This window comes from Rhinolophus hipposideros, assembly GCF_964194185.1.
Source record: "Rhinolophus hipposideros genome assembly, chromosome: 4".
Lineage (NCBI taxonomy): Eukaryota > Metazoa > Chordata > Mammalia > Chiroptera > Rhinolophidae > Rhinolophus > Rhinolophus hipposideros.
In genome coordinates, this window is record NC_138050.1 from 104,951,914 (window position 1) to 104,979,685 (window position 27,772).

General features: G+C 39.0%; 1 protein-coding gene across 4 annotated transcripts in view; it reads left to right on the forward strand.

Annotated features, from left to right (window-relative positions):
• The window catches only part of CSMD1 (CUB and Sushi multiple domains 1), a 1,600,646-nt gene that overhangs the window by 277,788 nt on the left and 1,295,086 nt on the right, over positions 1–27,772 (forward strand). For all 4 annotated transcript variants that reach the window (XM_081046432.1, XM_081046429.1, XM_081046430.1 and 1 more), the window contains exon 2: positions 20,959–21,175. In XM_081046432.1, the coding sequence (XP_080902558.1) occupies positions 20,959–21,175 (217 nt within the window). The remainder of the gene's footprint in view (positions 1–20,958; positions 21,176–27,772) is intronic.

Here is a 27,772-nt window from a genome sequence, read left to right on the forward strand (position 1 = left end):
AAGGAAGCGGCTGCTGGGAGGGAGTTTATATTTCCACAGGACATGCTGTGAGAAATAGTGACAGTTCAGAGGAACACTGCGGGGCGCGTGACACATCTTCACATTAGCATTCACCAGGGACATCAGGGAAAGTGCATGGAGAACACAGATGGGCTTTTCATGATGGGAAGCCACAAGACCACAGAAGCTGCACTGGAGAAAAGAAAAAAGAAATGAGTGTTATTAAAAGACAAGTGTGTCAATGTGGTCTTTTTTGTGAAACCTAATCCTTTTCCTCAGCAATTTCAAGAACAATGCAAGTCCCTAAAATCTGTCCCCCGTGTCTTTCCTCATTTCCTCTGAGTAATTCAGTACTCTTATTTTTAGAAACCCCTCATTTGTCTACCAAGTAAGAATATTTATTAAATTTTCTATTAATTACCAAAAACATTATTCCAGTATATCTTTGAAAGCATGCCAAGTTGTTAGAAGCTGTTTATGGAGCTACTTGAAGGTTGTTAATTCCTTTGGAGTTTACACATTTCATTGTAATATATTTGAAAAGTCATGAAGTTTAATTTGTGTGTCATGTTTCTCCATCCCTGAATTTCTCTATTATAAAGTCTAAACACATTTGTTTATTCGATCCGTGTATGTCAATGATATATTTGTTAATGAAATGTGAACTTTTCTAGCAGCTAAATTATGTTAACTATATCACAGTAACACCCTGCATTATTAGTGTAACTATGTAGAAATTCTGTCTGCTAATGTAGTCAGATTAGACAATATTAACTGTGAATATATATATATTCATTTTTATTGAAACACACAATATTTCTTTATGTCCATGCTAAACTGGAATTTACACAGCATACATCACCTACTATAATACTAACATAGTCCCAGTTCTAACAAGTTTTCTGGATTTAGGATGATCAAAATTTAATGTTATTATGAGAAAGAAATTCGCCTTAGTCTATATTCTTTTCTCTAATTAAATTTTTAATTTGGGAGTAATTTTAGATTCACATGTAATTGTAAAAATGAATGAACATCTGCCGTATCTTTATTCAGTTTTCCCCAATAGTGACATCGTACACAGCCACGTTCAATATTACAACAGGCTGTTGACATTAGTAGAGGCAAAATATAGACTATTTCCATCCTCACAAAGATTGCCTCACCCACGTATACCCACACCCATCTCCCTCCTGACCCCATGCCCGCCTAATCCAAGGCAGCTATTAACCTGTTCCCCATTTCTGTAGTTGTGGTATCTCAAGAATGTTATAGGAATGGAATCATGGACATTCAGTTCTTCCTTGGGATGTTTTCCCCCACTCAGCTGTTTTCTGGATTTCATCCCACTTGTTGCATATGAGTCAGTTACCTGTTCCTTTCTGTAGCTGAGTGGTGATACATCTTATGGCTGTTCCATGTTTTACTTAACCACTCACTGTTGAAGGGCTTCTGGGTGGATTCAGTTCTTTTTTCTATTTCAAATAGGGCAGCTATAAACGTTTGGGTAAGGTTTTTGTGTGAACATGTCTTCATATCACTAGCTACACAAGTTCCTTTGCTTTTCCATAAAAAAAAGAAATTAGAATACTCTCGTCTATAAATATAGGAAGGTAAGCTGATATTTTTAAAGGGATTTTCTTAAACCTGTATATCAACTTTGGGAGAATTGATATATTCCATTTACTCATTGATTCTGAGCATGTTTTTATTTACTTATTGGCTATTTCTGTATCGTAGGAAAAATTGCTATTTAAGTATTTTGCCCATGTATAAATTGTGGCATCTTTTTGTTGTTAAATTGCAAGTATTCTTTATGTGTTCTAGATGCTAGATCCTTATCAGATGTATAATTTGCATCTTATCATTCTGTAGGTTGCCTTTTCATTTTCTTGATAATGTCCTTGGATGAATAGAAGTTCTATATATATTTTAATATTGAGGAAGTCCAATGTAAGTCTTCTTTTTGTAACTCATGTTTTTCATGTCATATGTAAGAACCCATTGCCAAATACAAGCTCATGAAGATGTACCTCTATATTTTCTTCAAAGAGTTTTACAGTCTTAGCATTTTTATTTAGGACATTGAACCACTTGGAGTTATTTTTTTGTATACAGTGAGGACGCAGTCCAGATTCTTTCTTTTTCATGTAGGTATCCAGTTGCCCCAGTATGCTATGTTGAAGTGATTACTGTTCTACATATTGAATGTTCCTGCCAATCTTTTCAAAAATCAATTGTCCATAGAACTGTAGATTTTATATTTTAACTCTCAATTTTATTTCATTGGTTCATATATCTATCTTTATGCCAGTATCATACTATGTTGATTACTGTAGCTTCACATTAAGCTTTGAAATTGGAAAGTATGAGTCCTCCAACTTCTTTCTTTTTTGGGTATTATTTTGGGTAATCGGGGCACCTTGAAATCTCATACGAATTTGAGGATTGACTTTTTCATTTTTGCAAAAAAGACAGTGGGAATTTTGATGGGCATTGAATTCATTGATAACTTTGGGTAGTATTGACACTTTAGTAGTATTAAGCTTTTCAATCCGTGGACATGGGATGTAATTCCATTTATATAGCTTTATCTCTTTCTTTCTTTTTTTCCCTGGTATTCGTATTGCCATCTCAGTTTTCTTTTGGTTACTATTTGCATGACATATCTTTTTCCATCCTTTTACTTTCAACTCATTTTAATCTTTGGCTATAAACTGACTCTCTTATAGGCAACATATAATCAGCTCCACTTTTTAAAATACGTTTAGTCAATCTCTGCCTTATAAAAGCAGAGTTTAATCCATTTATGCTTAAAACAATCATTAACATGAAAAAAAAATCACTTTTGACATTTATCACTTGTTCTTTATAAGAGTTACAATTTTTTTGTTCCTCATTTCCTCTGTTACCGCCTTCCCTTATGTTTAACTAATTTTTGTAGTGAATTATTTTGATTTCCCTCTCATTTCCATTTTTGTATATTTTTCATTTATGTTCTTAATGGTAAGTATAAAGATTACAATTGACATCCTAAATTTATAACTATCTAAATTGAATTGATACCAACTTAGCTTCAACAGCATGTCAAAATCTGCTTTTGTGCAGTTCTGAAACGTACTTTGAGGTGAATATTGTTACAAATTACATCTTTATATACTGTGTGATGCTTAACATAGATTTATAGTTATTGCTTTATGCATGTGTATTGTAAATCATGTAGAAAAAGAAAGTTACAAATCAAAAATAGAATAATAATAACTAATATTTACTATTTAACTTTACTAGAATTCTTTTTTCTTTTTTTTTGGTATGGCTATGTTGTTGTCTAGTTACCTTTCATTTGAGCTTGAAGGGCTCCATTAGCACTTCTTTAAAAAACAAATAAATGAAAAACAAAACAAAATAAAAATAAATATATTTTTTCTTTTTTTAGTTAAAGTTTATTGGGGTGACAATGATTAATACAGTTACATACGTTTCAAGTGTATGATTCTGTAATATAGCACCTATATATCACATTGCGTATTCACCACCTGGAGTCAGTTTTCCTTCCATTACCATATAGTCGATCCCATTTACCCTCATCTACCACCTCTCTCCCTCCTCACCCTCTGGTAACCACTAAACCTGACTGTGTCTATCAGTTTTTGTTTCTTTGTTTGTCTTGTCTCTTTATTGCTTTCAGGTTTATGTCCCACATATCACTGAAATCGTATGGTTCTTGACTTTTTCTGTCTGACTTACTTCACTTAGCATAATAATCTCAGGATCTATCCATGTTATCCAAATGGGACTGTTTCATCTTTTCTTATGGCAGAATAGTAGTCCATTGGGTATATAGACCACATCGTCTTTATGCAATCATCTATCAAAGGATACCATTAGCATGTCTTATAGGGCAGGTCTACAAATAACAAAGTTTCTCATCTTTTGTTTATTTGTAAATATCTTAATTTCTACATTTTGAAGGGATGTTTTGCTGAACAGAGAATACTTTATTGACAAGTCATTGTTGTAGTTTTTTTTTTTCCCAGCACTTTAAACATATCCCTCCTTTCCATCTGTCCTGTCTGGTTTCTGATGAGAAGTGTGCGTTGAGTCTTATTGAGGCTCCTTTTCCTACACCAGGTTCCGGTGCCTCGCTGCTTCCAAGACTCATGGAGTCTCTCCCTTTCAGCACTGGGACTATGATGTGCCTCAGGGGGAACCTTTGAGACTGTCCTTCGTGGAATCAGCTCGGGTTCTCAAATGTGTGGATTCATTTCTGGGTGTGAATATTGGGAAGTTTTGTCACTATTTCTTCAAATGTTTTTTCTCCCCTCCTTCTGGGATTTTCATATGTTGTGATGCTTGATGGTGTCCCTTCTGTATTCTCGGTCATGTGTGTTCTCTCAAGTCTTTGTCTCTGTATCTTGTATTAAGTTAGTGTTTTGACTGAGATTTCCTTGAATGATGAGAGAGAGAGAGAGAGAGAGAGAGAGAGAGAGAGAGAGAGAGAGAGAGAGAGAAGGAAAGGGAAAGGGAGGGGTACGGAGGGGAGGGGAGGGAAGAGGACAGAAGAAAAACTCTTCCAGTCTTTGCAGATTAGTTTTGTCTGTCCTGGGACACTCCTTTCATGCTTATCCAAACAACTGTTTAAAACTCTGCCTAAGTTTCCCCTTCATGCTAATACTGAATCTAGAAACAAACCAGACATGAAAGATTAGGGACTTCTCAGGTCTTTTCTGAGAATGCATCCTACCCTGGGTATGCGTGTAACTTTCTAAATTTCCTATTATACACAGTGCTTTTGAAGGTGCTGATTTTCCAAAGAAACTCTCTCTACAGCTTTTCTTCCAAGGCTTTTAGTGATCTATTGTTGGCCTCAATTGCAAAATTTTGCCCCAGGGGGCTTTGGTTGTTCTGTTGCCTTAAAATATGTTGAGGATTTCCCACCCTTTTCTGCCTTGAGTTGTGAGATAAAACAACAACAAGCCCTTCCTGTGAGTCCTCAGGTAATCTCCCAAACAGAGTAAGACAAAGGACATAATGTGTTTGCTGTGTTCTATCTCAGTATACCTTAAAGCTGAAGTGATTAGATACCACTATTAGTTTGTTCTATAATAAATTCGAGTAATGTTCTATTCACAACAATCATATTTGCAAGTTGCATGTATCACCAGATATTATACAAACCCTAAGTTAACAGAATACTTGAGGAATGGGGTTTGAATTAAATGGTCAGTATATGTTCTCATCTGCTAAGACCATGTCCTTTAAACTTGTAAAGCATACTACAGTAATATATAAGAACAGTCCTTCAAAGACTCACCATGAATTCACTCAGATTAGAATTCAGAATAATGGTAACCTTGTGTAACCACGCTTGATGTGAACCTCAGCAGCCCCGGAGTTACTTCTGATGCCTCATCTCCTCCTGTGCTTCCCTGCACTCAGCTCACTGACCTCCCTTTGTCCCCTGCAGATATCCTCAGGACACTCTCTGTCATGCCCTTGCTCAAGGTCACCTCCCGTTGCCACCTAATTTACACTCCCTGCCCATACCACTGGCATCCCCTTCCTCTTGAATCTGCCAAATATTTTTCTTCTCTCCCAGAACTCTTCTCATCTTCTAACAGCATGAAATATATGTTTCCTGTGATCACTGTTTACCGTCTAACTGTTCACTGACGTGGAGCAACAAAGGGCCGAGTCTCGCAGTGCCTTGAACAGAGGAACACAGTTTTTACATTCAATAAATATCTGACGAATGAGGGACTACACTCTCCCCCATTCTCAGGAAAGGAATTAGCAGAAATCTCATTCACATTGTGTTGTTGAGGATCTTGCAGCAGTGGATTTTATACATGGTTTGTAATTTTACCATAAACAGGAGTCGCTACTGTACGTCTTAAAAATAATGCTTCTGTTAAACATTTCTTTGTGTCCCTCTTAGGTTTTCATTACCTTGACATTTCAGCTAAATTGTGGAAGTGATTGCACATCATATTTTCGTATAATAAATACTATAAGGTTGCACACATTGACATTACTTGGCAAACAGTTTAATTAATGCAACTGGTAAAGTCTTTGCAAAATGTTAGTTGAAGCATATATCACAACTTGAGTTCCTCTTTTAAATCCTGATCACCACAAATTTTACTTCAATTAAAAATAAAGACGGATTCATGCCTGTCGCTTCACATTTCCATTTCACATAGATAGTTGTTTTTGTTAATGTTCACTTTCCATCATTTGTCTTTGCCCTGTCTTCTGGGGGCCACTGTTAGAGCCTGGGAAGGTGGGTGAGTTGGAGGCTTGAGGTAGAATGTGAACGGGGAGAGGCCAGGATGTTAACATGAGAAGGGTTTCTGTTCCACTTTAATTACAAAGAAGAGAGTTGCAGGAAGAAGGAAATTAAGTTCATAAAAAGTAATTATTTGTCTATATTTAAGGAAATCAAAACCGAATCCTAGTTAGACAGTCTTTAGTGTTAATACGAAAGCACCTGTATGTCTCCTTTGATAGGCGGACTTCATGAAGTTGTTCATATTGGAAGAGATGGGGGTGTGTCTGTGTGTCAAGTGTTTGATGAGCCTCACTGTTAAGCAGTGATTAGTTACTTGTTCTCAAGAGACAGGTCCCATTTGGCCAATCATAGTTGTCTTCCAAAGTGGTCTGCCTATGTACACAGAAGGGGCCCAATAAATAACCTTCCTCCTGTTTAAGTTATGAATAAGCTGAGAAATAAGTTAAAGACGTAAGGCTAATGAGAACCCACGGACACAAAGCTGCCTTATGATACGTGAGCTGCTGTTGCGCAATTAGTGGGTGTCTGTCTACAGGCGGTTGAAATTCCTAATACAAAACTCTCGCCTTAGACCAACGTTCCTTCTCTGTCTCCCACACTGACCTCCCCCTCTGCCTTTGTATCCAAAAATTGTGCCCTAGAAGATCCCAGAAGGCCTTCCGTCTGCGGGTGGAAGAGAGAGGAAGGAGCCATGCTCAAATCTCTACTCCCCATCCAAACTCAGCAAACCAATAATTTCCTGTCGCTCTGCTGGCCCAGTGCATGTGAGGTGAGGGAAAGAAAAGAAAGACTGCGATTATTACACTAATGGGGTCACCTCCACATGGAAGGAAACAATGTCCCAGAACCATCTTATCATTGCCATATATGTCTGTGTTCATTTGAGATTTCCCTGAGCTTCTTTCTGAACTGAATTCTTGAGAATGATTTTAGATATTTTGGAAATCCTAGGTCCAAACTGGGCCAGAAGAATAGTTTATAGATAGAAAATGGGTAACTCAATAGACAAATAGCAAATGCACCAAGTAAATGTTGTGTCAGATTGGCCCCAGTTTGCCCAGAGAGAGAGGCTAGTTACTGGATCTGGAAGTGATTTCTGAACTGGGACGATTGTATCCAACGATGTGTTGAACGTACCTTCGGACTTGTGGTAATCATCATCATTGTGATTAAATGATGATAGTCATCATTAAATGAGACCAGGTCCATACTAAAACGTCCTCAATGACATGCTTTGGAGAAAAGTGGCTGCTGACATATTTTGCATAGATAACAATATGAAAAATGTAAGCCTTCTTTAGGGTCCTAAAGCATGACACTTGGTACACACTAGTTATTTGCCAATGCTCAATTCAAATTGGAAATGGTATTTAGCACACATTGGATGGTAAGGAAATGTGTTTGAAAATAGAATTTCCCCAGATATTTCCTTTTTTGCCAGTTGTGTTTGGATTATCATCAGCCTGGGGCAACTTAACCACCCAAGTATCACATTGAGGTCAGGAACCCCTGCAGTCGATTCGACAACATTGACTTGTTTGCCTAGGACTGTTTTCAAGTTTGTCATAAATCACACACACACACACACACACACACACACACACATACACACACACACACACACAGTTCCTATTTTGAAATAAATAGAAACAGTGATGATCATGGGTTCTAAAGTCTATTTTAGAAACTCGCTTACCTATAAGTCTTTCCTTCATTTAAAACTCAGAGTTTAGAACTTGCCTGGAGAAGAAAATAACATTATCTGTGTCCATACAGTGACAGAAAAGTTACTATTGTGAATGAAACCACAAGAACAAAGTTTACATTGTTGGAAAAATACTACATTTCAGGTGTTTCTGCTGCTGTATGAAAAATAATCAGCTAGCTTCTTAATAGTTTGCTTCAAGTGGAACTTTATTTACTTGTGCATTGGTGATTGTCACCTCTCATTCAGTTACTTCATGCTCAGTAGACCAAATTATTCCTTTACCCCTGCCAGATTTTTGCAGATGAGAAAAGTCATTCACTTCAACTCTAAAACTGTCAGCTGTTGTCACCCTTAGGTAGTCTACGATGGCAAGTATTACGAAATGGCCTGAATTTGCGATGAGGAAGCAGACAAAGACCTCTATGTCTCATAAACAAGTACTCTGGACACTTGTTAGTGCAATGTGAACTGCCCTGCCAGCTAATTGAGCTGAGTCCATTCTTAGCCCATTGGGCACACTTCATTCTTTCCTGAAAGCTCAGGGAAACCTCGCTTGTCCCACTCTCTGCCCCCAAAGCAGAGAGAAACAGACCTTTACTGATGTTAAAAAGTTAGAGTAACATGAAATGTCAAACTGTGTTTCACAGTTATGTCTGGTCTCCAAATATAAATGAGATCGGACTTATTTTTCTGTATCGTCTCTCCCAATGTGCTCCTTAGCTTTTTATGTTTTTTTAAGACTCCTATTAATGAAAACTCTTAATTCTTTATTATTGGGAATATAATCTATCAACTTCTTCCCCTGCCTCTCTTGACCTCCTCTGTTCTTACTTTAATTGAAATATGATGTCAAAAAAAAATGACAATTCAAATTCATCCGACTCCAACATGGCTCTTGTATCTCGGAGGAAACATGAGATTTAGAGATTTTCTATTTCAATCTCTTCTCTGTACTTAGGAGACTAGACCCAGAGAATTGAGTTAAATTCTTTACCCTCAGTTCTCTAAATAGTACTGAGAATGTCAGCATAACCTAATGCTTCTAACTTGCAGATTGGGAGCTTTCTCAGACAGGGTCCTTTTCATGTCAAACATCTGTTCATTTTGTCCAGTGAATCAAATTACCCCCCCCATAAACATATATCTTGTCCATTATATAAACACACATATAGGACAGATATGTGTGTTTAATTCCAAAACAAGTGCTTGAATGAGAGTGTCATGTTGTGCTAATGTGGACAGAATGTCATTATCTGAATGAGAGAGCGAGGTTTTCCCGGATGTGTGAGCATTGGACGCGGCTGCTGGTCATGTGGATGGCACTTCACAGCTGGGGATGAGGGCCTTCAGAGGACCGCGGCTTCAGTCCGCACAGTGGGAGTGTGGAGTGTGACTCAGGAGAGAAGCCACTGACCTCGACTCGGTCGCCTCTGATCTACTTGTGTTTGTTCCAAGTTTTATTTTCCATCAGTGACTATGACCAAGCTGCATGGGGAGAAGCTGGAATGGGTGAGAGCTCAGTGCTCAGAGATGCCATCCAGCCATGAGGCAGCCATTCTCCACAGGCTCACCGAAGTCAAAAACCCAAGGCACCATAGCGAGTGGCTTTACCCACTTTTTTTTTTTCTTTCTGAAAATGCCAATTATTTCACTTTGTTGTTGTTGTTATTTTGTATTGAAATGTAATTAACTGTCACGTTATACTAGCTTCAGGTGTATAGCACGATGATTTCACGTAGGCACTGTCAATATTTTGAAATGATCACCATCATGAGTGTAGTTATCATCCGTCACAATTAGTTACACGTCGTTTTGCGTGTGATGGAAACTTTTAAGATCTATTCTCTTAGCAAATTTAAAATGTATGGTACAGTATCATTAACTATAGTCATCAGGCTGTACATTCCCTCCCAGGACTTGTATCTATCTTATAACTGGAAATTTATACCTTTTGATCCCTTCACCCATTTCAGCAACTATTTACACGTAACTTTTAATAAACACGTTTTATCCTTTATGACAGTTCCTCTTTACTATGCCAGCTATGACATTCATAAATCTGTATATATTTGATGGTATGGAGTTTTGTACGTCAGTGTGGTTTCTTCCCCAGTGGAAAGCACAGAACCCACTGGAGCTTCTGCTGTGGCCCCGCCGTTCCTTGAGCTTCAGGTTACGGTTCCCTGAGATGTCTGCAATAGAGCGAACAGTGTGGATTCATGTACAGCTTTGATCAGTTAACACTGTACACGGGCCCTTATCGCTACGGCCGGGTTCCTTCTGGTTACAAATATTTATGTTGTATCATCTTCCAGTTCATTTGCAGTAGTTAAAGCAAGGCAAACTCAATTGCTATTTTCCGGCAAAACAGATCAACACTTCTGCTAATACGCTTTATCTAGACAATAAGCTCTTTTTCTCCCTGGTCTTATTTCTGATCTAAAACCTTGGAAGCTAAACTAGGGCAAGACAAAGAAGAACGGATTCCAGATAAAACTGAGTAACTGTTTTTAAATGTGGGGGAGGGCTTTTATGCTCTTGAATTCTAATTAGAAATCAGTGAAATAAAAATACACAGAAAGTGAACCACAGACTATATATTGTTTCAGCACAAGGCCACAGATTTGAAAGAACAGCAATTTCTTTTTGCCAGGGTGATTTGTACAACAAGCCCTGACCTTCTGTGGACTTTCAATATCATTCATGATTTCTTCGGAAACATCACAAAATCAAGATAAAATAAGGGCCAGGGACCAGCACTTTCATTTCTTGCCCACAGTACAGGGGACAGTGAAAAGTCGAAAGGCAGTAAAAAGGGACGTGGACACGTAGGCCAAGACCAGTGACAACAGCAAAGCCATCGCCATGCCTCCATTTCCATGGACGTTACCCTGGTTGTTTAGTCAGCGTCTTCTGTTGTCTTTATGCATGTTCACACCCAACATTGTCTCACTGGAGACATGAAACATTGTGCCATCAACGACGCCCTCCCAGTCTCCTGTCTAAGGCAGCTGGGGACTGTGTGCCAAGAGCACCCTGGAGTTGTGCAGTGTGCAACCTGTGTGCAGTTTGTAGCCATGGGAGCTACCTTCTCTCTTTCCAGCTTCTAACTCTAATCAATGTGCTTTATCTCTAGTCACTATAACAGCTTTGCCAAACAGGTACCCTTCTCAGGTCCTATGTGTGGAAACCGAGGCTCACATTGACCAGGTAACTTGTCCAATCCCCAATGCTCCATGCTAGAAATGAATCTTATTTTTGTTGGGTTTGACTGAGAAAGCAGAAAGCCCAGTGCTTTTTTGCCCCTACACTATGCACAACATTCTTCCAATTTGTCTCTTGAGAATGAGTAGACATTAAATGCCTTTATTACCATTAACACCACTATTTCTCAGGTGGTAAAAACATCACAGGACTGGAATCAACCAGCGTCCTGTCCCCTGGGTGCAACAGGTAAGGCACACCACTGACATCACAGCCATGTGGTTCCAGGTCTGACTCCTGGCGCCCTTCCTTCCCTGAGCTATGACCACCTTCTAGAAGAAAAAGACAGAGATGGCAAGGTACAAAGGAGGAATGCATACAAGAGAACTTTGTCTGAATAAAGCAGGGATATTTAAATTAGTCTAAGGAGCTGTTGGCAATCAGTCTGCTAACCATCAGGACTAGGATTCCAGGGCCCCTTTCCTTGGAATTAGAATGGCAGCACTGCGTTGGGAATGTTCTGTATAGCCCCTGGCACTACCATGTGATTGCAGCTCCTTCCTGACAGCTACTTTGCAGTTTCGCACATTTTCCCCACATGTGTGCATACACAGATTTAATTTATACCACCATCATCACCATCTCCCACACATATGCCCTAGCTCTCCGGCATGCTTCAGTAATTTTTAAATAATTGTATTTTTCAATCACAGTTGACACACACTATTCTATCAGTTCTGAGTGTACAACATAGTGATTAGCCATTTATTAATTTACAAAGTGATCACCACACCCTGATATGGTGCCTCGTACCCACCTGGAACCATACACAGTTATTACAGTATTATTGACTGTATTCCCTATGCTGTACTTTACATCCCCATGACTACTTTGTGACTACCAGTTTGTGCTTCTTAATCTCTTCCCCTTTTTCACCCAGCGCCTCTCCCAGCTGGCAACTATCAAAATATTCTCTGTTTCTATGCGTTTGTTTTTGTTTTGTTTTTGAGATTCCGCCTGTAAGTAAAATCAATGGGCGTTTGTCTTTCTCTGCCTGACGTACTCCACTAACACTATGCCAGCTAGGTCCATCCACGTTGTTGCAGATGGCAAGATTCCATTCTTTCTATGGCCGAGTAATATTCCATTGATTAACTATGGTGTGCGGAACAGGATTTTAAGAATGAGGATGAGCATAAGGCAGGTTGTATCCCCACTTTTAGAAGGTTTACACATCACTACTTGCAGAAACAGGTAAACCACATGTAAATAAGTAAATAAGATATTTTCACCAAATGATACGTGCTACAAGGAAATACTGCTGGGAGCAGTACAGAGTGCTTGTGGAGCGCTTGCTGATAGGCAGGTGAAGGTCTGGGCAGACAGCCCTGCAACTGCGTGAGGAGATGTCGGGTACGAGGAGCTCAGGGGAAGAGCATTCAGGCAGATGGATACCCTGAGTTGGGATACGCATGGTGTGTTCCAGGAAAGGAGAGAAGTTAAGCAGACCAAACCTGCCTGTGGTTGTGATAACAAACCTTTGTGGATTGAAGAAAGATTGTTTACACGGTCCAGGGCAAACCCCATTTTCCTTTTATAAGCAATAGAAGTTACATGTTCCTAGTTCATTTCCAGGGGGTGGTCTTCCTGCACGACCTTGCTTGTGAACAGTGGGGTGGCCAGGGAGGAACCGCTCCTTGGCGCCTCTCAGGCTCCTGGGCCTCCAGCTTTTCTGGTTTTCTTCTGCGCTCACGCAGTGAGTGCTCTCCCATGAGTGTCTGGGATGAACATGAGCTGAGCACCTAAGGCTGTCAGTTACCACAGCAAATACTCAGCTGCTCCTGGAGTGCTGTGAAATAGAATGCTTTTCAAACTTCCTCAGGGTCGTGCTGTTCCTAGGAAACGCCTGAAGACTTTAATTTTGAAACACCTTAATCACAGCCCTAGGGAGGGCATTTTAAGTCGCGATCCCTCTGCAATTAATCATTTTCCAAATGATGCAGATCCTGAAACAATCTATGAAACTGCAGAAGACAATGCAGAGCAGAGTTTAATGCATATTTGATGTGTTTACTGCTTCAGAAAGTACTTATGTGGTCACAGAAATTCCCACTTCCATCAAGGAAATTGGAGGACTCCTGATGTTTAAAATTCTGGATCCAGTTCAAAGTAGGTCATACTCCTTAGTCATTAAAGAAAATGATCAATCCAGGTGAAGATCACAGTGGAGAATTTTGTTTGACTAGGGAGGTCCTACATTGTTGCACCCAAAAGAGTAGTCAACTTCCACAAAACATGTCAACGCAGGAGAAACTTTGGGGATCAAAAATCTGGTTGTAAAGAAGTAACGTTTCATTTGCATAGAAATTGACATAAGATATGAAAAATGTAAATTGTTGTTTTCACAGAATGGAATAGGGAATGAATGGAGAGGCCACTGAGTGTAATAAACACTTGGACTTTTTTTCCAGAATTGTGTTGTTTTCAAAATAAACCAATGTGGTAAAGTAGGTTTGTTGCAAACAGGACATAAACTTGTTTTTGTTTTTGTTTTTTTTTTTTTTTTACATCTATCTCCATTGAGAGAGGCAGTTGTGATGATAATACAGCTTCTGTTCACACTCTAAACTGACACACTAATCTATTTACTCATTTAAAAGATATTTTGCCAGATAGTTGGAAGACAACTCTGTATTCCCCAAATCTGCTCATGTCCATATTTTTCCTCTGCAGTCCATCAATCAGTCACCATGTGATGAGTTTCCTTGGTGGCAGAATTCGGCACAGAGCACTCCTCCCTTGTCCGCTTTCTTTATATACTGAACAGTACAGACTATGCCTCTCTAGGGTCACTGAACCAAATCACATGTCCAAATATCCCAGAGAGCAGAAGATTTGTTCTCAGAGAGGGGCGTTACCTAGCAAAGGCACTGCCAATCACAAGCCTTCATCTGAATGAATGAATATTATAACAGCTAGCAAAACAAAAGCTTCCAACCTCGAAGGCTGTGCGGGAATTAAACCAGAGTGTGCTCCAAGCACATGCATTTTCCAATGTCGTACCCTCCTCCACTGCTCTCTAAGAATGGGTCCTCAGGTCATTAGGTCATCGGGTCATTAGGTCATGAGGTTGTGCAGCCATTGGGTCATCAGGTCATCATGTCATCAGGCCGGCAGGTCATTGGGTCATCAGGATGGAGGGAGACAATTTTAACAACTGGTGGAGTAAGGAAGGCATTTATTTATACTTATGCTTATCTATCACGTGCCGACAATGAATCGGCATCAATCCTAGATGAATCAGGTCAGCAAACACTCTCCTATAGGAAACGAAGGTGGTTGCTACACAGTAGGACGCGTTAGACAGCGCGGGCCTGGTACAGGCACAGACCCTGCGGCGAACCCTCAGAGCACAGAGATACTTCTAGAAATGACCAAGGCGGAGCGCCGCTTTCTGAGTCAGCTGTTTCCAGGACTGACTTTTAGAGCAGGGGATCGTTATGCAGCTCCATGAACTGGCCGTTTCCAAAATGTGTTTCACAGCCGCGTGGAGCCCACCCCTGTGCAACTTGCTCCTCACCAGGGCTCAGGGGACATGCCAGTGGTCTCCATGCTGAGTGAGGCAAGGGGGCCTCCTGAACTCTCAGGATGAAGAGTGGCACCGATAAACCACAAAGCCAGGTGTGTCCTAGGTCTGCTCTTCCTGTCTCCTGTCTGTTCTGTAGGATGGGCAGATAAATCTCCACATAGATGGCTCACATACTTATTATACATCAGTTACTGCAACATCATTTTAAAAGTGTAAAGTACAGATCAGAAAAATGTTCAGTAGGGTGATGGCAGTAATTGTCTTTGGTATGGGATTTTGAGTGATTTTTATATTTTTAAATGATACATTATACTTTTTATTTTCTTCAGTGGGCACTGGTTAGTTATAAAAAAGGGCTGAAGTGAGAGTTCTTAAACATCTGACTCCATCCCTGTTTCACTGTCGGTATAAGTTAGTGGTGACAGATTGGGATTGGATAAGTACTGGCCATGTAGGGTGAATTGTGCTTCTCACAGTGCTCGTCGCTGGTAACACTGCTGTGATTTGGGGGAACGAATGCCAGTGTCTGATGTCAGAAGATCCTACTTCACTCTAGAAAACTCTGGACCACTCACTTCACTTCCATCTGCATTTCCGTAGGTACAGAACCCCAATAGGGAAGTGCCATCATAGCCAACTAAAATTATGTGTGAAAACGTATTTGGGAAACAATGTTTCAATCAAAAATATAAGACAGGATTGAATTGACTGCTGGAAAACTTCTGAATCTGAAGCTGTGAATTGGGTGGAAATCTATACTAAAGTGAGTCTGTATGAGTCCCCTATACCTAACATTTGGTTGATTACTTCCAATATAAACTGAGTATTTCATAAGGTATATTTAAGAGCTAGATGACTTAGATGTTGATTTCTTTTGTTCCCCCAGCTTCACTGAGGTATAATTGATATATAATATTGGACACCAATTTTTAAAATTACGGCGTGTATTCAAATTTTCAGATAGTGGTTTGTTTGAATTACATCAAGTAAAAATGTATTTATGTGTACAAGTTTCTGTGTGTTTCTGTGTGATATGTATTTATGGTTTACCTGCAATTTATATGTACACACACATATATATGTCCTTTGGTGTTTGATTGTAAGGTAACTCCCTGCCTCAATACTTGAGGAAAGAAGACCGTTAGACATTTTCTTCAGTAAAAACTGAGTTTTCAATCTTGTAAAAAACAACACCATTTTCACTGAAAGATTAAAATTATGAGTGAAACACTGCAGATTACTTCATTGCCCTTAGGAAATATAACTTACAAATGTACTTACAACAGATTCCTGTTGAGCACTGTGCTAATGTATGATTATAATTACAGTATTTAAAACTTTGTTCATTAAAACTGTTTTCTAGTTGAAATAATCTGCTTATTTGAAGCTGAGTTTAAGACCAACATTGCAATCAAACATAGATGTAGCCATTTAAAAAGAAAACATTTGTAAAATATTTGAGAGTTCTCTACAGCGGGCAAGTGTCCACTAAAATATAAGAACCGAGTGGAAAAATCATATAAGGAAGACAGGCTCAAAACTTTGCTGGGACGTTTGACCAATAACGCCATCTTGGTATTTTCTGGAGGTGGGTCCCATGTGTGAAAATGCATGAAAAACCTGACAATGTATACGGGTATCATGTACAGTCTACATACACTCATCTATGGCTTTATTTGGCTCAACTGAAATATTTGTTTCCGTTGAAATTGTTACTTCAGGCATACGTTTGCATGATATCTGGATTAGTTCTGGCCCTGAGAAAGGATGTAAGCTGTCCATTGTTTGCATTCATTAATTATATTCACTGTACAGCCTTGGACTTCCATTGAGAAAACAATGTTAACTGAATTTTAAATGGCAACCGCCATTATTTTTGTGACTGTGCTGGGAAGCATGAACCTTACGTGGGCCCTGATGATGGTGGGGCTCTGCAGCTTTGAAGTAATTGTTTCTGAGGATGTGTCCTTCACCTCAGTGTTGGGACAGGGTTTAACTTAACAGTACTTACTCCGGGGACTAAAGTCAATACCCTGTAGGACTATTGCTTAGATGAATGATTATTTTTATGTGACTTTTTTTTTTTTTAAGTCAATATTCAGGTACTGTCATGGGTCAGGAGACACTGACTAAATTGCCAGCAAATTCGTATTTTTTTAGTGGGACCAAAACTTATTGAAAGTTGGGGTTGTTGCTTCTACAAAGAAAGACCAAAGAAATCAATTTTTGTTTTCTCTTAGAGTAAAATGCTATTTCCTTACACCTCCAGGACAGTTGCAAACAGAGCTGGGCCCCAGCCCAGGGGAGAAGGTGACAGTTGGGGCTGCTAAATCATTTCCACTTTATGATGCATGTGTCTCTTTCCAGTTCTAGAAATCTCAAGCTGCCTACGATCATTGCTTTTCTATTGTGTTGCCTTTTCCTTACTGGTTTGTGAGGTTTCTTCATTATATTACAAATATGTCCTCAGATGAATGTATGTATTGCAAATGCATCCTATTTTTTGGCATTCCTTTTCACTCTTTCCTTTTATCACTGTCACTTGTGTGTTGTATTTAAGAAATCTGCTTAACACACAGTTACAAATTCTTTCTACGTTGTTTCCATCTGGAAGAGTTATGGTTTCACATTTTACATTTAGGTCTGCAATTCATCTGGAATTGATGTCTGTACATATTGGGAAGCAGAGATCAAGATTTACTTTTCCCATTTGGATATTTAATTATCCTGCACCATCTATGGAAAAGACCATTCTTTTGCTCAGAACCACGCTTGTCATCAATCTAGTGCCTATATCTCTGTGGGAGTGTTTGGGGCCTTTCTTTCTCTTCCATTGGCTCTTTAGGTTTGTACCAACTAAATACTGTCTGAATTACTGTAGCTTTTTAATCAGGTGTGATATGAAGGAGCTTACAGCCTCCAGTTTTGTTCGTCAAGATTGTCTTGGATATTTCAGGGCCAGGCCACCGACCGCAGAATCTAGTTCAGAAGTAGGTACTTTTAAAATCCCTCACTTGATTGCAATGTGCAGCCAAGTTTGAGGGTCACTTGTCTAAGAGCTTTTGAGCAGTTCCCAAAAGTTTCCAATAGTCTATCTGCTGATCAAATGTGACTTGTGCAAACACTGTGTATTAATTGGTATGCAAACACAGACTAAATGTCATTCCTTGGAGAATGTCTTACTATCTGATAATCCCATTCACCATGATGGGTCTATAACAGTAACTACTTTCCAGCTGACATTTTTTTTTTTCTGGTGAGTTTATTTATTTTTCCTCCAAGTTATAATCAAGTCTTCACTTTTTTATTTAAAGTGAAGCTAGATAAACCAGATAAACTATTTTTTAAAGGCCTTTCAAAACCCCACAGCTTTAATATCTACTTGTTACAGTGTTATTGTTAGATTTAAATTTAGTGGAAAAATGGGCTTCTTATTAGTCCTTTGGCTTTAAACTCATAAATCCCTTTCATTAAATCTTTTTTATTAAGATTTAGCAAACTCCCACACCATTTGATAATATTAGTCTGAACAATTTGAGCTCACTGAGAGCGACTGTTGTGAAATATTTTTAAGTGTAAAATATAGTTGAAAATAATGTTCTGTTTGTAGTTCAATAACGAAAGCTGGGATTATGCTTGTATTCAAGTACTTACTCTATATGCGGTACTCTGAGGGTGTCTAGGTCCCTCCAAGACGTCCCTACTATCCTCACTACCAAAGCATTTAAACTCACTTAAACCTATTGGTGGGAATTGGCCAGATTAAGAAAGAATAGAACAGTTTCCAGGGGCTGCTGAATAGCTCACTTCAGACAAATTAAGTGTTGGAAAGATCTGGTAGGAGTTCCTTTGTCCCCTCCCACGACAGGAGTATTTATAGTTAACATGATTATTGGGCATTCATTAGGGCAGCGCAGAAAACCCACCTGTCCTGGCGTGAGCCTAGCCCATGCTTCAGCAGTCTGGTAGGTCCACGCACAGCCCTGGCAGGCACACTCGGAGGTAACAGAATAGAACACATTTAAACAAAGCAGGGACCAGATTAGCCTGTGCCGAACGGCTGATGTACAAGAAGTAGTACCTGGGAAGAGGCGGTGGGAGAAACAGGGAGGGAGAGAGCCTGGAAGCCAAAGGGTGGATGAAGAATGAGGAGAGGCAGAGACAGATGGGTGAGGTTGGGAAAGAAGGGGTGCAGGGTGTGTCTCATGGTAGAAGTACAATTTGTGGGTTCAGTGTATGACTGTTACTAATTTCCGAGACTCTGCCCATTCAGAGGAAGGTCCTTGAAGGAATTTTGGGGCTCTGTCCCTTGGAACTGCTCTTGAAATCTGAGAATAGCGAGAAAAGCCCAATGTTATTGTCAAGACCACAGAATCCCAAGGAACAAGGCAACCTGGAACCAGCTGTTGGGACTCCCCAGCTCACCCCATGTCCTACCCTGCCCAGTGGCTAAGGGGGCCTCATGGTGTTCAACTTCCTCTCCCATCTTTCCCCATTACCCTGTTGTTTGGGTGTTACACCTGATTCCCCTGTGGGGTGGGGTAGTCTTCCCTACACCAACCAACAACTAATGTTCACGATTCTTCACTTCAATTCTGGCACCATCTGCATGGAGATAGCATGAGATTCTACAGGTAAAGGGCTCGGTCCCACCAGACCGTCCTCCACTTCACATGCCGATTGCAAGCCCACGTTGAGAGCTGTGTTTCTGACCAGCAGGTTAGTCTTCAGAGGTTCCTATGACCCCCCCTTGGGTACCATCGATTTGATACAATGGCTCACAGAACTCAGGGAACCCATTCATTCAATAGATTACTGGTTCATGACAAGGGGTATTAAAGGGCATGAATTAACAGCCAGATGAAGAGATACGTAGGGCGAGATGTGGGGAAAGGGTGCCCCTCGCCTAGAAACTTTAGCTGCTCATCAACCCGAAAGCTCTCAGGACCTGTGCTTTTGGGTTTTTATGGAGGCTATTTTTATTACAGAGGCTCAATGATTAAGTGACTGACTGGTGACTGATTCAACCTCCACCCCTCTCCCCTTCCCAGAGGTCGGGGTGGGACTGGAAGTCCCAACCCTGTACTGACACTGTTAGCTCCACTGACAACCAACACCCATCCTTAGGTGAGCTCCCAAAGTCACCTAATCAATGTAACAAAAGACACTTTGGTTGCTTTCATCCTTTAGGGAACTCTAAGGGTTTGAGGAGCTCTGTGCCAAAGAGGATAAGACCAAATACATATTTCTTTATAAATCATAATATCACACGTGTTCTGTTGAACACAAGAGCAATCCTCATTCCACCTACCTTTTGGAAGTCAGAATAAGAGGGTGAGCAGAGTGTGGGACGTCCTGCCAACATGCACAGGGAAGCTGACACATATTTAGTCCATTCCTGACTCGGCCTTTCCTTTCATGGCTCCCGTCACGTGGACATGCATCTCCCTTTGTCATGCAGTAAATTCCACCCATGTGGACAGGTTAGACCTTCACTAAGGACTGGTCCCTTATTTTCCTGGGCTGCTCCTTCAGTTTTGCATAATTGAATTTCTCTTGTTTTACATCTTTTATTTTAAACTGGATAAGATTCCTGTGGTCTTGTTTTATTCTTAGGCTTCGTGGGACTTCAGTCAGCATAGGTGAAAAACGATAGTTTGAATATTGAGTGTGGTTTATCCTAATTTATAATACTTCAGATTGCAGTCCTTTGGATATAGTGATACGTGTCTGTGAGCATATAGTTTTCATATGGTTATTTGTCTGTCAACTTTGTTTCCCCCAGCAAGGCACTTGTGGGCAGTGTGTTAACATGATACTCCACTAAGGTTCACAAATATGGTGGTCTGACATCAATGAAGCTGTATTTGAAAAGAAAGAAAAGTTTACCCGAATTTCTGATAAGCGGTTCCAAATGTTACATATATTGCTGTTTTTTTTTTCCTTTTTTAAATATTTTTATTTATTTATTTATTTTTATTCTCTATCTTTTAGCACAGGAGAACGCTGTTGCTATTGATATTTATCATTCAATATCTGTGCATGAAGGATCACAAAATAAGTCATCATAGAAATTGGCTAACATGGTTGGAAAATTGAAAAAAAAATCATAGTTTAAAGATAGCCAAAATAATGTGCTATTTTTGTGTGTGTTTCCTTTTTCAGGTCAGAACTGTGGCGGCTTAGTGCAGGGTCCCAACGGCACCATTGAGAGCCCAGGGTTTCCCCATGGTTATCCAAACTATGCCAACTGCACCTGGATCGTGGTCACCGGAGAACGCAATCGGATACAGTTGTCATTTCACACCTTTGCTCTTGAAGAAGATTTTGATATTTTATCAATTTACGATGGACAGCTCCAACAAGGGAACCTGAAAGTGAGGTAAAGTAGTGGTTCTTCTTCTCATTGATTAGGCAGCACTGTTCAACCTGCTCAGATTCTGAAACATATTGGGAATTAATATTTGAATTTCACTATCAGAAAAGAAATTTTAGGTACTGTAAAGAAAAAGTAAAGACTGTAGATTTCTGCACAGTTTTTTTTCAGTAGTTAAAAACATAACTTCTTATTGAAAGCAATCACTGAGTTCATTTATAGACATCAAATTGTTCAATATCTGTGTTGTCAAGGCAATTTAAGAGACATTATAATACCCCATTGTTTTTAAGCAACTGTGGATTTGAGAGAAAAAGCGCAATGATAAATGCATGAGTACAATTCAGAGAACAACAAAAGCAACCTTTATATTGTCATAGAAAACATTAAATAAAAAGAACACAGGAGGTGGGTGGGGTAAAACATGAAAGAAAATTGCACCGTTTGGAATTTTGTTTTACACAATCATAACATATTCCGTTCCCCATTAGTTTTTTCTGTTGATGTATGATTTTTACCATGAAGAAAGAAAAGTATTTCCTGGATGGTTTTTAAATTATGTGTTTTTCATTTAGCAACATGAAAAAAAAAAAAAAAGATTGCACTCATACAGCTATATACTTTTTTTTTTTAATTTGGCAAAAGAAAGAAGTATATCCCTTTCAAATAAATTGGAATTTCTTAGCTCAACCGATGAACATATTTAAATACATACATATATGGCAAATAAGGCTTTTTCCCCTGGTTTTAAATTCTGCATTAATTAGAGATTAATTTTTTTGAATACATAGTCTTGTAGAAAGGTTCACAGTAGGCAGAATAAATTGTAGTTTTTTTTAGTGTTTAGGTAAATAAAATGGTATAGATGCTAATACGTAGCAGTAACACGCACAAATCTTTTATTTTATCATGACTTTGTGGATTGAGAAAAATCTCTAACTACAAAAACATTTGATGATATTTGTACATCTAGTTAATATGTAAACATAGAATAGCTATATAGTTCATACACTAAGTGTATTAATATATTCCAAATATATTTTACTTGCATTTTCTTGATACATTTTCAAATACAAAGCACCTAGTGTTCTCTGGGTCATCTATCATGTCTGTTTTTTGTTTTTAGAAACACTTTCCCATTTCCCTTTCTGTCATATATTGCACATAGTTACCTCGTTTCTGAATTAGGTAAACTTCCTCTCTCCTCATCTAACATGAATGGTCCTACATTTGGATGTTGAGACATAATATCTACATATGCAATCCTGGCTAATTGGATACAAATTTCTCTTTTCTGCTCTTCTAAATATTTGTTATTTATTTGTTTCTATTCCAAATAAATGATGCTTTTCGAGAACAGTGATATGTTGTAATATAGAAATATTTATAATAGAGACTGCAAAAAGTTATGACAAAAAACAAAAGAGAGAATCTATTGTATTCAAAGGACAAGGCACAGGACTCCATGTTAAAAGTCATTCTATCTTTTTCCACTTTAAAAAAGTGCCTAATAAGTACGGACTCTTAAGAAATATTTCTCTATCCATATTTTCATTTCCTATAATTCTATCCTATTCTAAAGAAAAACTGTCTTAAATATTAATTTGATTAACTGCTTGACTTTAAACAATTTACTGTCTTCTGATATTCTTATGGTAATACTATGATCGCTTTAAATATTAATAACTCTAAAGTGTATGAAACAGCTTCCCTGCCATTTTCGGTGTTATAACAGGATATGCAGTGAAAATGATTGAGGTTAGACCATTAGATTTATTGTATTTTATGCTGAGATGCCAGTGGATAGCATGTAAATTGATACCTGTATCTCAGAGAGCTTTATAAGTATTGGTGAGTTATATGGATGACATCATGATTCTTTTACTCGCTTAGATTTACTAGAGAATGAAGGAGGGCTGCTAAGAAGGAGACTGCTTGGGTGTGTATAAATTACTGAGTTACCGATATTTTTCATTGGAGATAGATAACAAATATGCCATATTTCTGCCTGTTCTTGTACTTAAGTTAAGGAAGGTGCTCTCATCTCTGTACTAAGTCATACAAGTCCTCCCTCTACCTCCACACCTGGAATGCCTCTTTGTGTGGATGTTCTGTGGGAGGTAGCTCTCAGAAGGCACTGTTCTAGGTATTTTAACACAAACACTTAAGGCATATCAGACCAGAGTTCCTTTAAGGACTGCTAGTGCTACGGGCCTTTACTCACAACTCTTTTGATAAATAATGATGTGAAATAGGAATATTCGTGTTAGAGCAAACGCATGACAAAGTTGCAACATTTCAACATTTGTTGATGGGCAGAGTAGTTATAAATAGTATCAAATTTTAATTAATGGAAGACATTAATGCTATTTGTTTGCCATTTATGTTGGAATAGTTGTTTACTTCTCAACACAATTAACTCACAACCCTTAAAGCAGCTTTGGAATTCACACCCAGGTACTTTTGTGAGAGGATTGATGTGTGAGCTGCAGATCCACTGAGCTGTCATAAAAGTTATTACTCAGATTGTCATGGTCTGCTGTGGTTTTATTGCTGCACTAAAGCTGTTTTCCGTAGCTCGAAATGTGCACTGACAAAAATAAAATAGTTGTTTGGTGGAACAACGTGGGCATTTTATTATAAGAAAATAGAGATTTTTTTTATTTTTCTAAATAGCATAAGCTTTATTTATATTTAATACCCAATTAACAAAACATGGCATTTGGAGGTTAGACTTATTGATGTTTTCACTGTAACTTGATCTTTACTGAAGAACGTGTTATTTATCCTATTTGAACAAACATCTTTAAAGGGGAAAAAATGTACAATGTGTGTTATCATCTTGGGTTTATTATATTAAAAAACACAAACACGTATATGATTTGTGCCTCTATCAGTAAATTAAATTTTAGCATGTAGATTTGAGAGGTAAATTAAGACTTCTCGTAAGCACAAGAAAAAAGTTGTGACTCAAAATTAGAAATAGAACACTGTTCTTTGAGTTACTTACGGTTAAATCCACCTGTTTCTGTAAGCTTCCATATATTGCTGTTTTTAGAGTCTCTGGTATTTATCGCCTCTGCACCTTCTCTTGCTTCTCCAGTCTCTGCAGAACTCCAACAAGGTTGTCATAAAACCCTAAATGCTTTTGTTTTGCAACATCGCTTCCTTCACCACAACCTGCTTTGGGCCTTTCAGGAAATGCCCCAATGAAGACCTCTCTTGTATGGTAGGTTTTGGGTGACCCAGACACACTGGTTGACCAGCAGAGCAGCATTCCTGCCCTAGCTCGCCCGTCTGTAACCTGGAAACAATCGCCATAGCCCTATCTCCTTTCTGTTTTGCCAGTAAGATGAACATTTCTAGTGAACTTAACCCTGATAGTCAAGGAACTCTGGAATTCGACTGCAAACTATGTTTCTGGCCTCCCACCTCTGGCATCTGCTCCCTCTGCACCTGAGTGCCTCTGACCCACTGTGACAATACCATAGGCCAGGTGACTCATAAACAATAGATACTTGTTTCTCACAATTCTGGGGGCTGAAGGTCTCAGTCAAGGTGCTGCAAACTCAGTGTCTAATGAGGACCCTCTTCCAAGGTCACAGATGGCTGTCTTCTCCCTATGTCCTCACATGACTGTGGGAGCCCTCTTGGGCCTCTTATCATGTCATTAATTCCAAAGGCCCCACCTCCTAACACTGTCACATGGGAGGTTAGAATTTCATCATAGGAGGTATGACAATTAAGTTCACGAACTCAACATAGAAAAAGTGCAACACACCTCATTGCTGAATATCACTATGGTCACCTTCGAATTACTCCCCTTGGGAAGCTATACACTGATGCCAGTTCCTTTCAATATTTCCTTTCTCTTCAGGTAAATAAAGAAGTCATTGGGGGTGAGATCAGGTGAGTAGGGAGGGTGTTCCAATACAGTTATTTGTTTACTGGTTAAAAACTCCCTCACAGACAGTGCCGTGTGAGCTGGTACATTGTCGTGATGCAGGAGCCGTGAACTGTTGGCAAAAAGTTCAGGTTGTCTAACTTTTTCACGCAGTCTTTTTAGCAGTTGCAAATAGTAAACTTAGTTATATGATTTTCAAGTTGGTACAAATTCATAATGACTAATTCCTCTGATATAAAAAAAAAAGGTTAGAAACAGAGTTGCAACAAGTTCGCCAACTGAATTGTCAGACGGTATGAATTTGGGAGGGACAGAAACATTGAGTCTGTGGCACTGTGGGGGTTTTCTTACTTAGTTGAATGGGTGAATGGGTGTATCTTAGAGGAGACCATGTTTATCATCTCTCCCTCCTCAACCCTCCCTCTGCTTCATAGACCTTGGAGTATGTGTTCCTTGAAATCACACCTTCTCTGAAGTGGTCTCTTGCTAGGCTTTGTGTATCTTTATGTTCTAGAATGTTAACTAGAACATACACCTTCTAAGACCAAGCAATGTGCCACAAGTGTGTCTTCTCTGGTGATGACAGACATGTTGACTTTAAAATATCAGAAATCTTTGGGAGTTGACTTAAAAAAAAAATATATATATATATATATATATATTGTTGATTCGAGGCCACTCCTCTCTGTCCTCTGTGAGTATGACCCAACGTGACTTAACAGAACTCTCTCCTCCAGACGAGCACGAGTTATTTGTCCCACACAGCGACTGCTGTCCACCCGATGGTCTCTACATTTGACGTAGTGTTTGTCTCAAAGTTAGAAAATGATTGAAGTTGACATCAGTTTCCAACTATGATAACATTATAATATCAAACTTTGAAAAACAGTCTCATTATAACATCAAAAAGTGAATAAAGGTGAACCTATGAAGGACAATTGTGTCTTGCACATATGGAAAATCAACACATATTATTCCATGATTGTTGTAGAATACAAAGCCGAGGAACATAGCTTTGGCAGTTCTCTCGACTCCATCTCCCTTTCTAACTTCCACAAGATTCCCTCTGATTTTCTGCTATAATGATAAAGAAGAGGTTAGAGATGAAAGTGAGAGGGCCAATAAAATCAGGAAATCGTGAGTAAGTTTTGCTACAATATCACCATTTTCCCCCACTTTTTTCTCTAAAGCATGATCACATTTAAATGCATTCATATTAAGACATCTATATAACATTAACTACATCTGGTGATGCTGGGAACTTGACCACTTTTAAGAGCTAGAAAGGGGTTTCAGTTGCATTCAGATTATATTAGAGTAGAGATTTAGCAATGTCTAAATTCTGTTTTACTGTCCCCCTTTGCCAGTATGAGGTCCCGAGGGAGCCATTTACAGGTCAGTAGTCAGATAAAATCAAGGCATCATTTTATTTTTAGTTTGTCTGTTGACTCATGCCTCAATTAAGGCTCCAATAAGTGCAGGGTAAAGGGTGTATAAAGCTTCTAGAGGGACCGCAGGTGCATACGGACACTCAACACATACCTTGACCTCGTCCCATCAGGCCAGCCACAGGGTTGGCACCTGGGAGGGATGACCTACATGGCCAGACCAGCACCTGGTGAGGGAGGGCCCCATAGACGTGGCCTTGCAGCCGAGGTGAGGAAGCAATAGGACAGCTCAGTGCACAAGGGTGAGGCTCAGAGTGACAAAGCCCAGGTGCCCAGCCAGTGCTAAGGTACCTGATTACACAGGTTGTCATTCCTTAGGATGACGTACACAGCAGAGCCCTGAGGGGCAGTGGCAGTGTTTGGTCCTGTCATATAAACCTATCACTTTTCCATTGTTAGATGGGTGTGGCAGCCAGGCTCACTATTCTACATAAGTATTTTAAGGTGATGGAATTAAAAATATTTTTTGATACATGATTCAAATGTCCTTTCTCAACATATGTGGATCTTTTTTATTATTATTATTAGTAACTCATAGGCAAGATAAGTAGTTATTGGGCAAGGTTTGAGATATATAGAGAGAGAGAGACAGAGACAGAGAGACAGAGACAGAGTGACAGAGACACAGAGAGAGGAAAATTTCTCCCCCAACTGATTTTAATATTCAGCTTTTATTGAGTACAGCTAGGTATATTTTTTCATAAACCTCATTTATTAACAGAAATGATTAAACTTTAATTAGAAATCCTAAAGATAAAATAATGAAGCATTTCAGTGAGATAGGCAGGAATATGTTTGAAATACTAGAAGCAAATCTTAGCATGTATCTGTATTCTGAGCACTACCTTTTCATAGTGTCGTGGTATATCCTGTTGTAGCCAAACATTGATGGTTCATTTCAATATCGTGGCCATTCTAAAAGTAGCAAAACATATTAATACAGGCAGAAAAGTCTTTTGGATAATCATAAATATATGTGCTTGGTAATATTCAAAAGGTCCCAACTCCTAGGGCATTTCTGTTCTATAAATGCAGACGTAAGACAAGGCATTCAGAGATTCAGAAAGAGAACAGATAAACAAGAGTAAGAAATAATTTGTAACAGAACTTTATTTTCAACAGACATTTTGTATGTTGGTCATGGGATCCTGAATGTAGACACAATTTTATAAAATATAAAACCTTGTGTTCACTACTTATAATGAAATAAATATTTTGGATCATCAATTTAAATGTGAATATGGAATAATA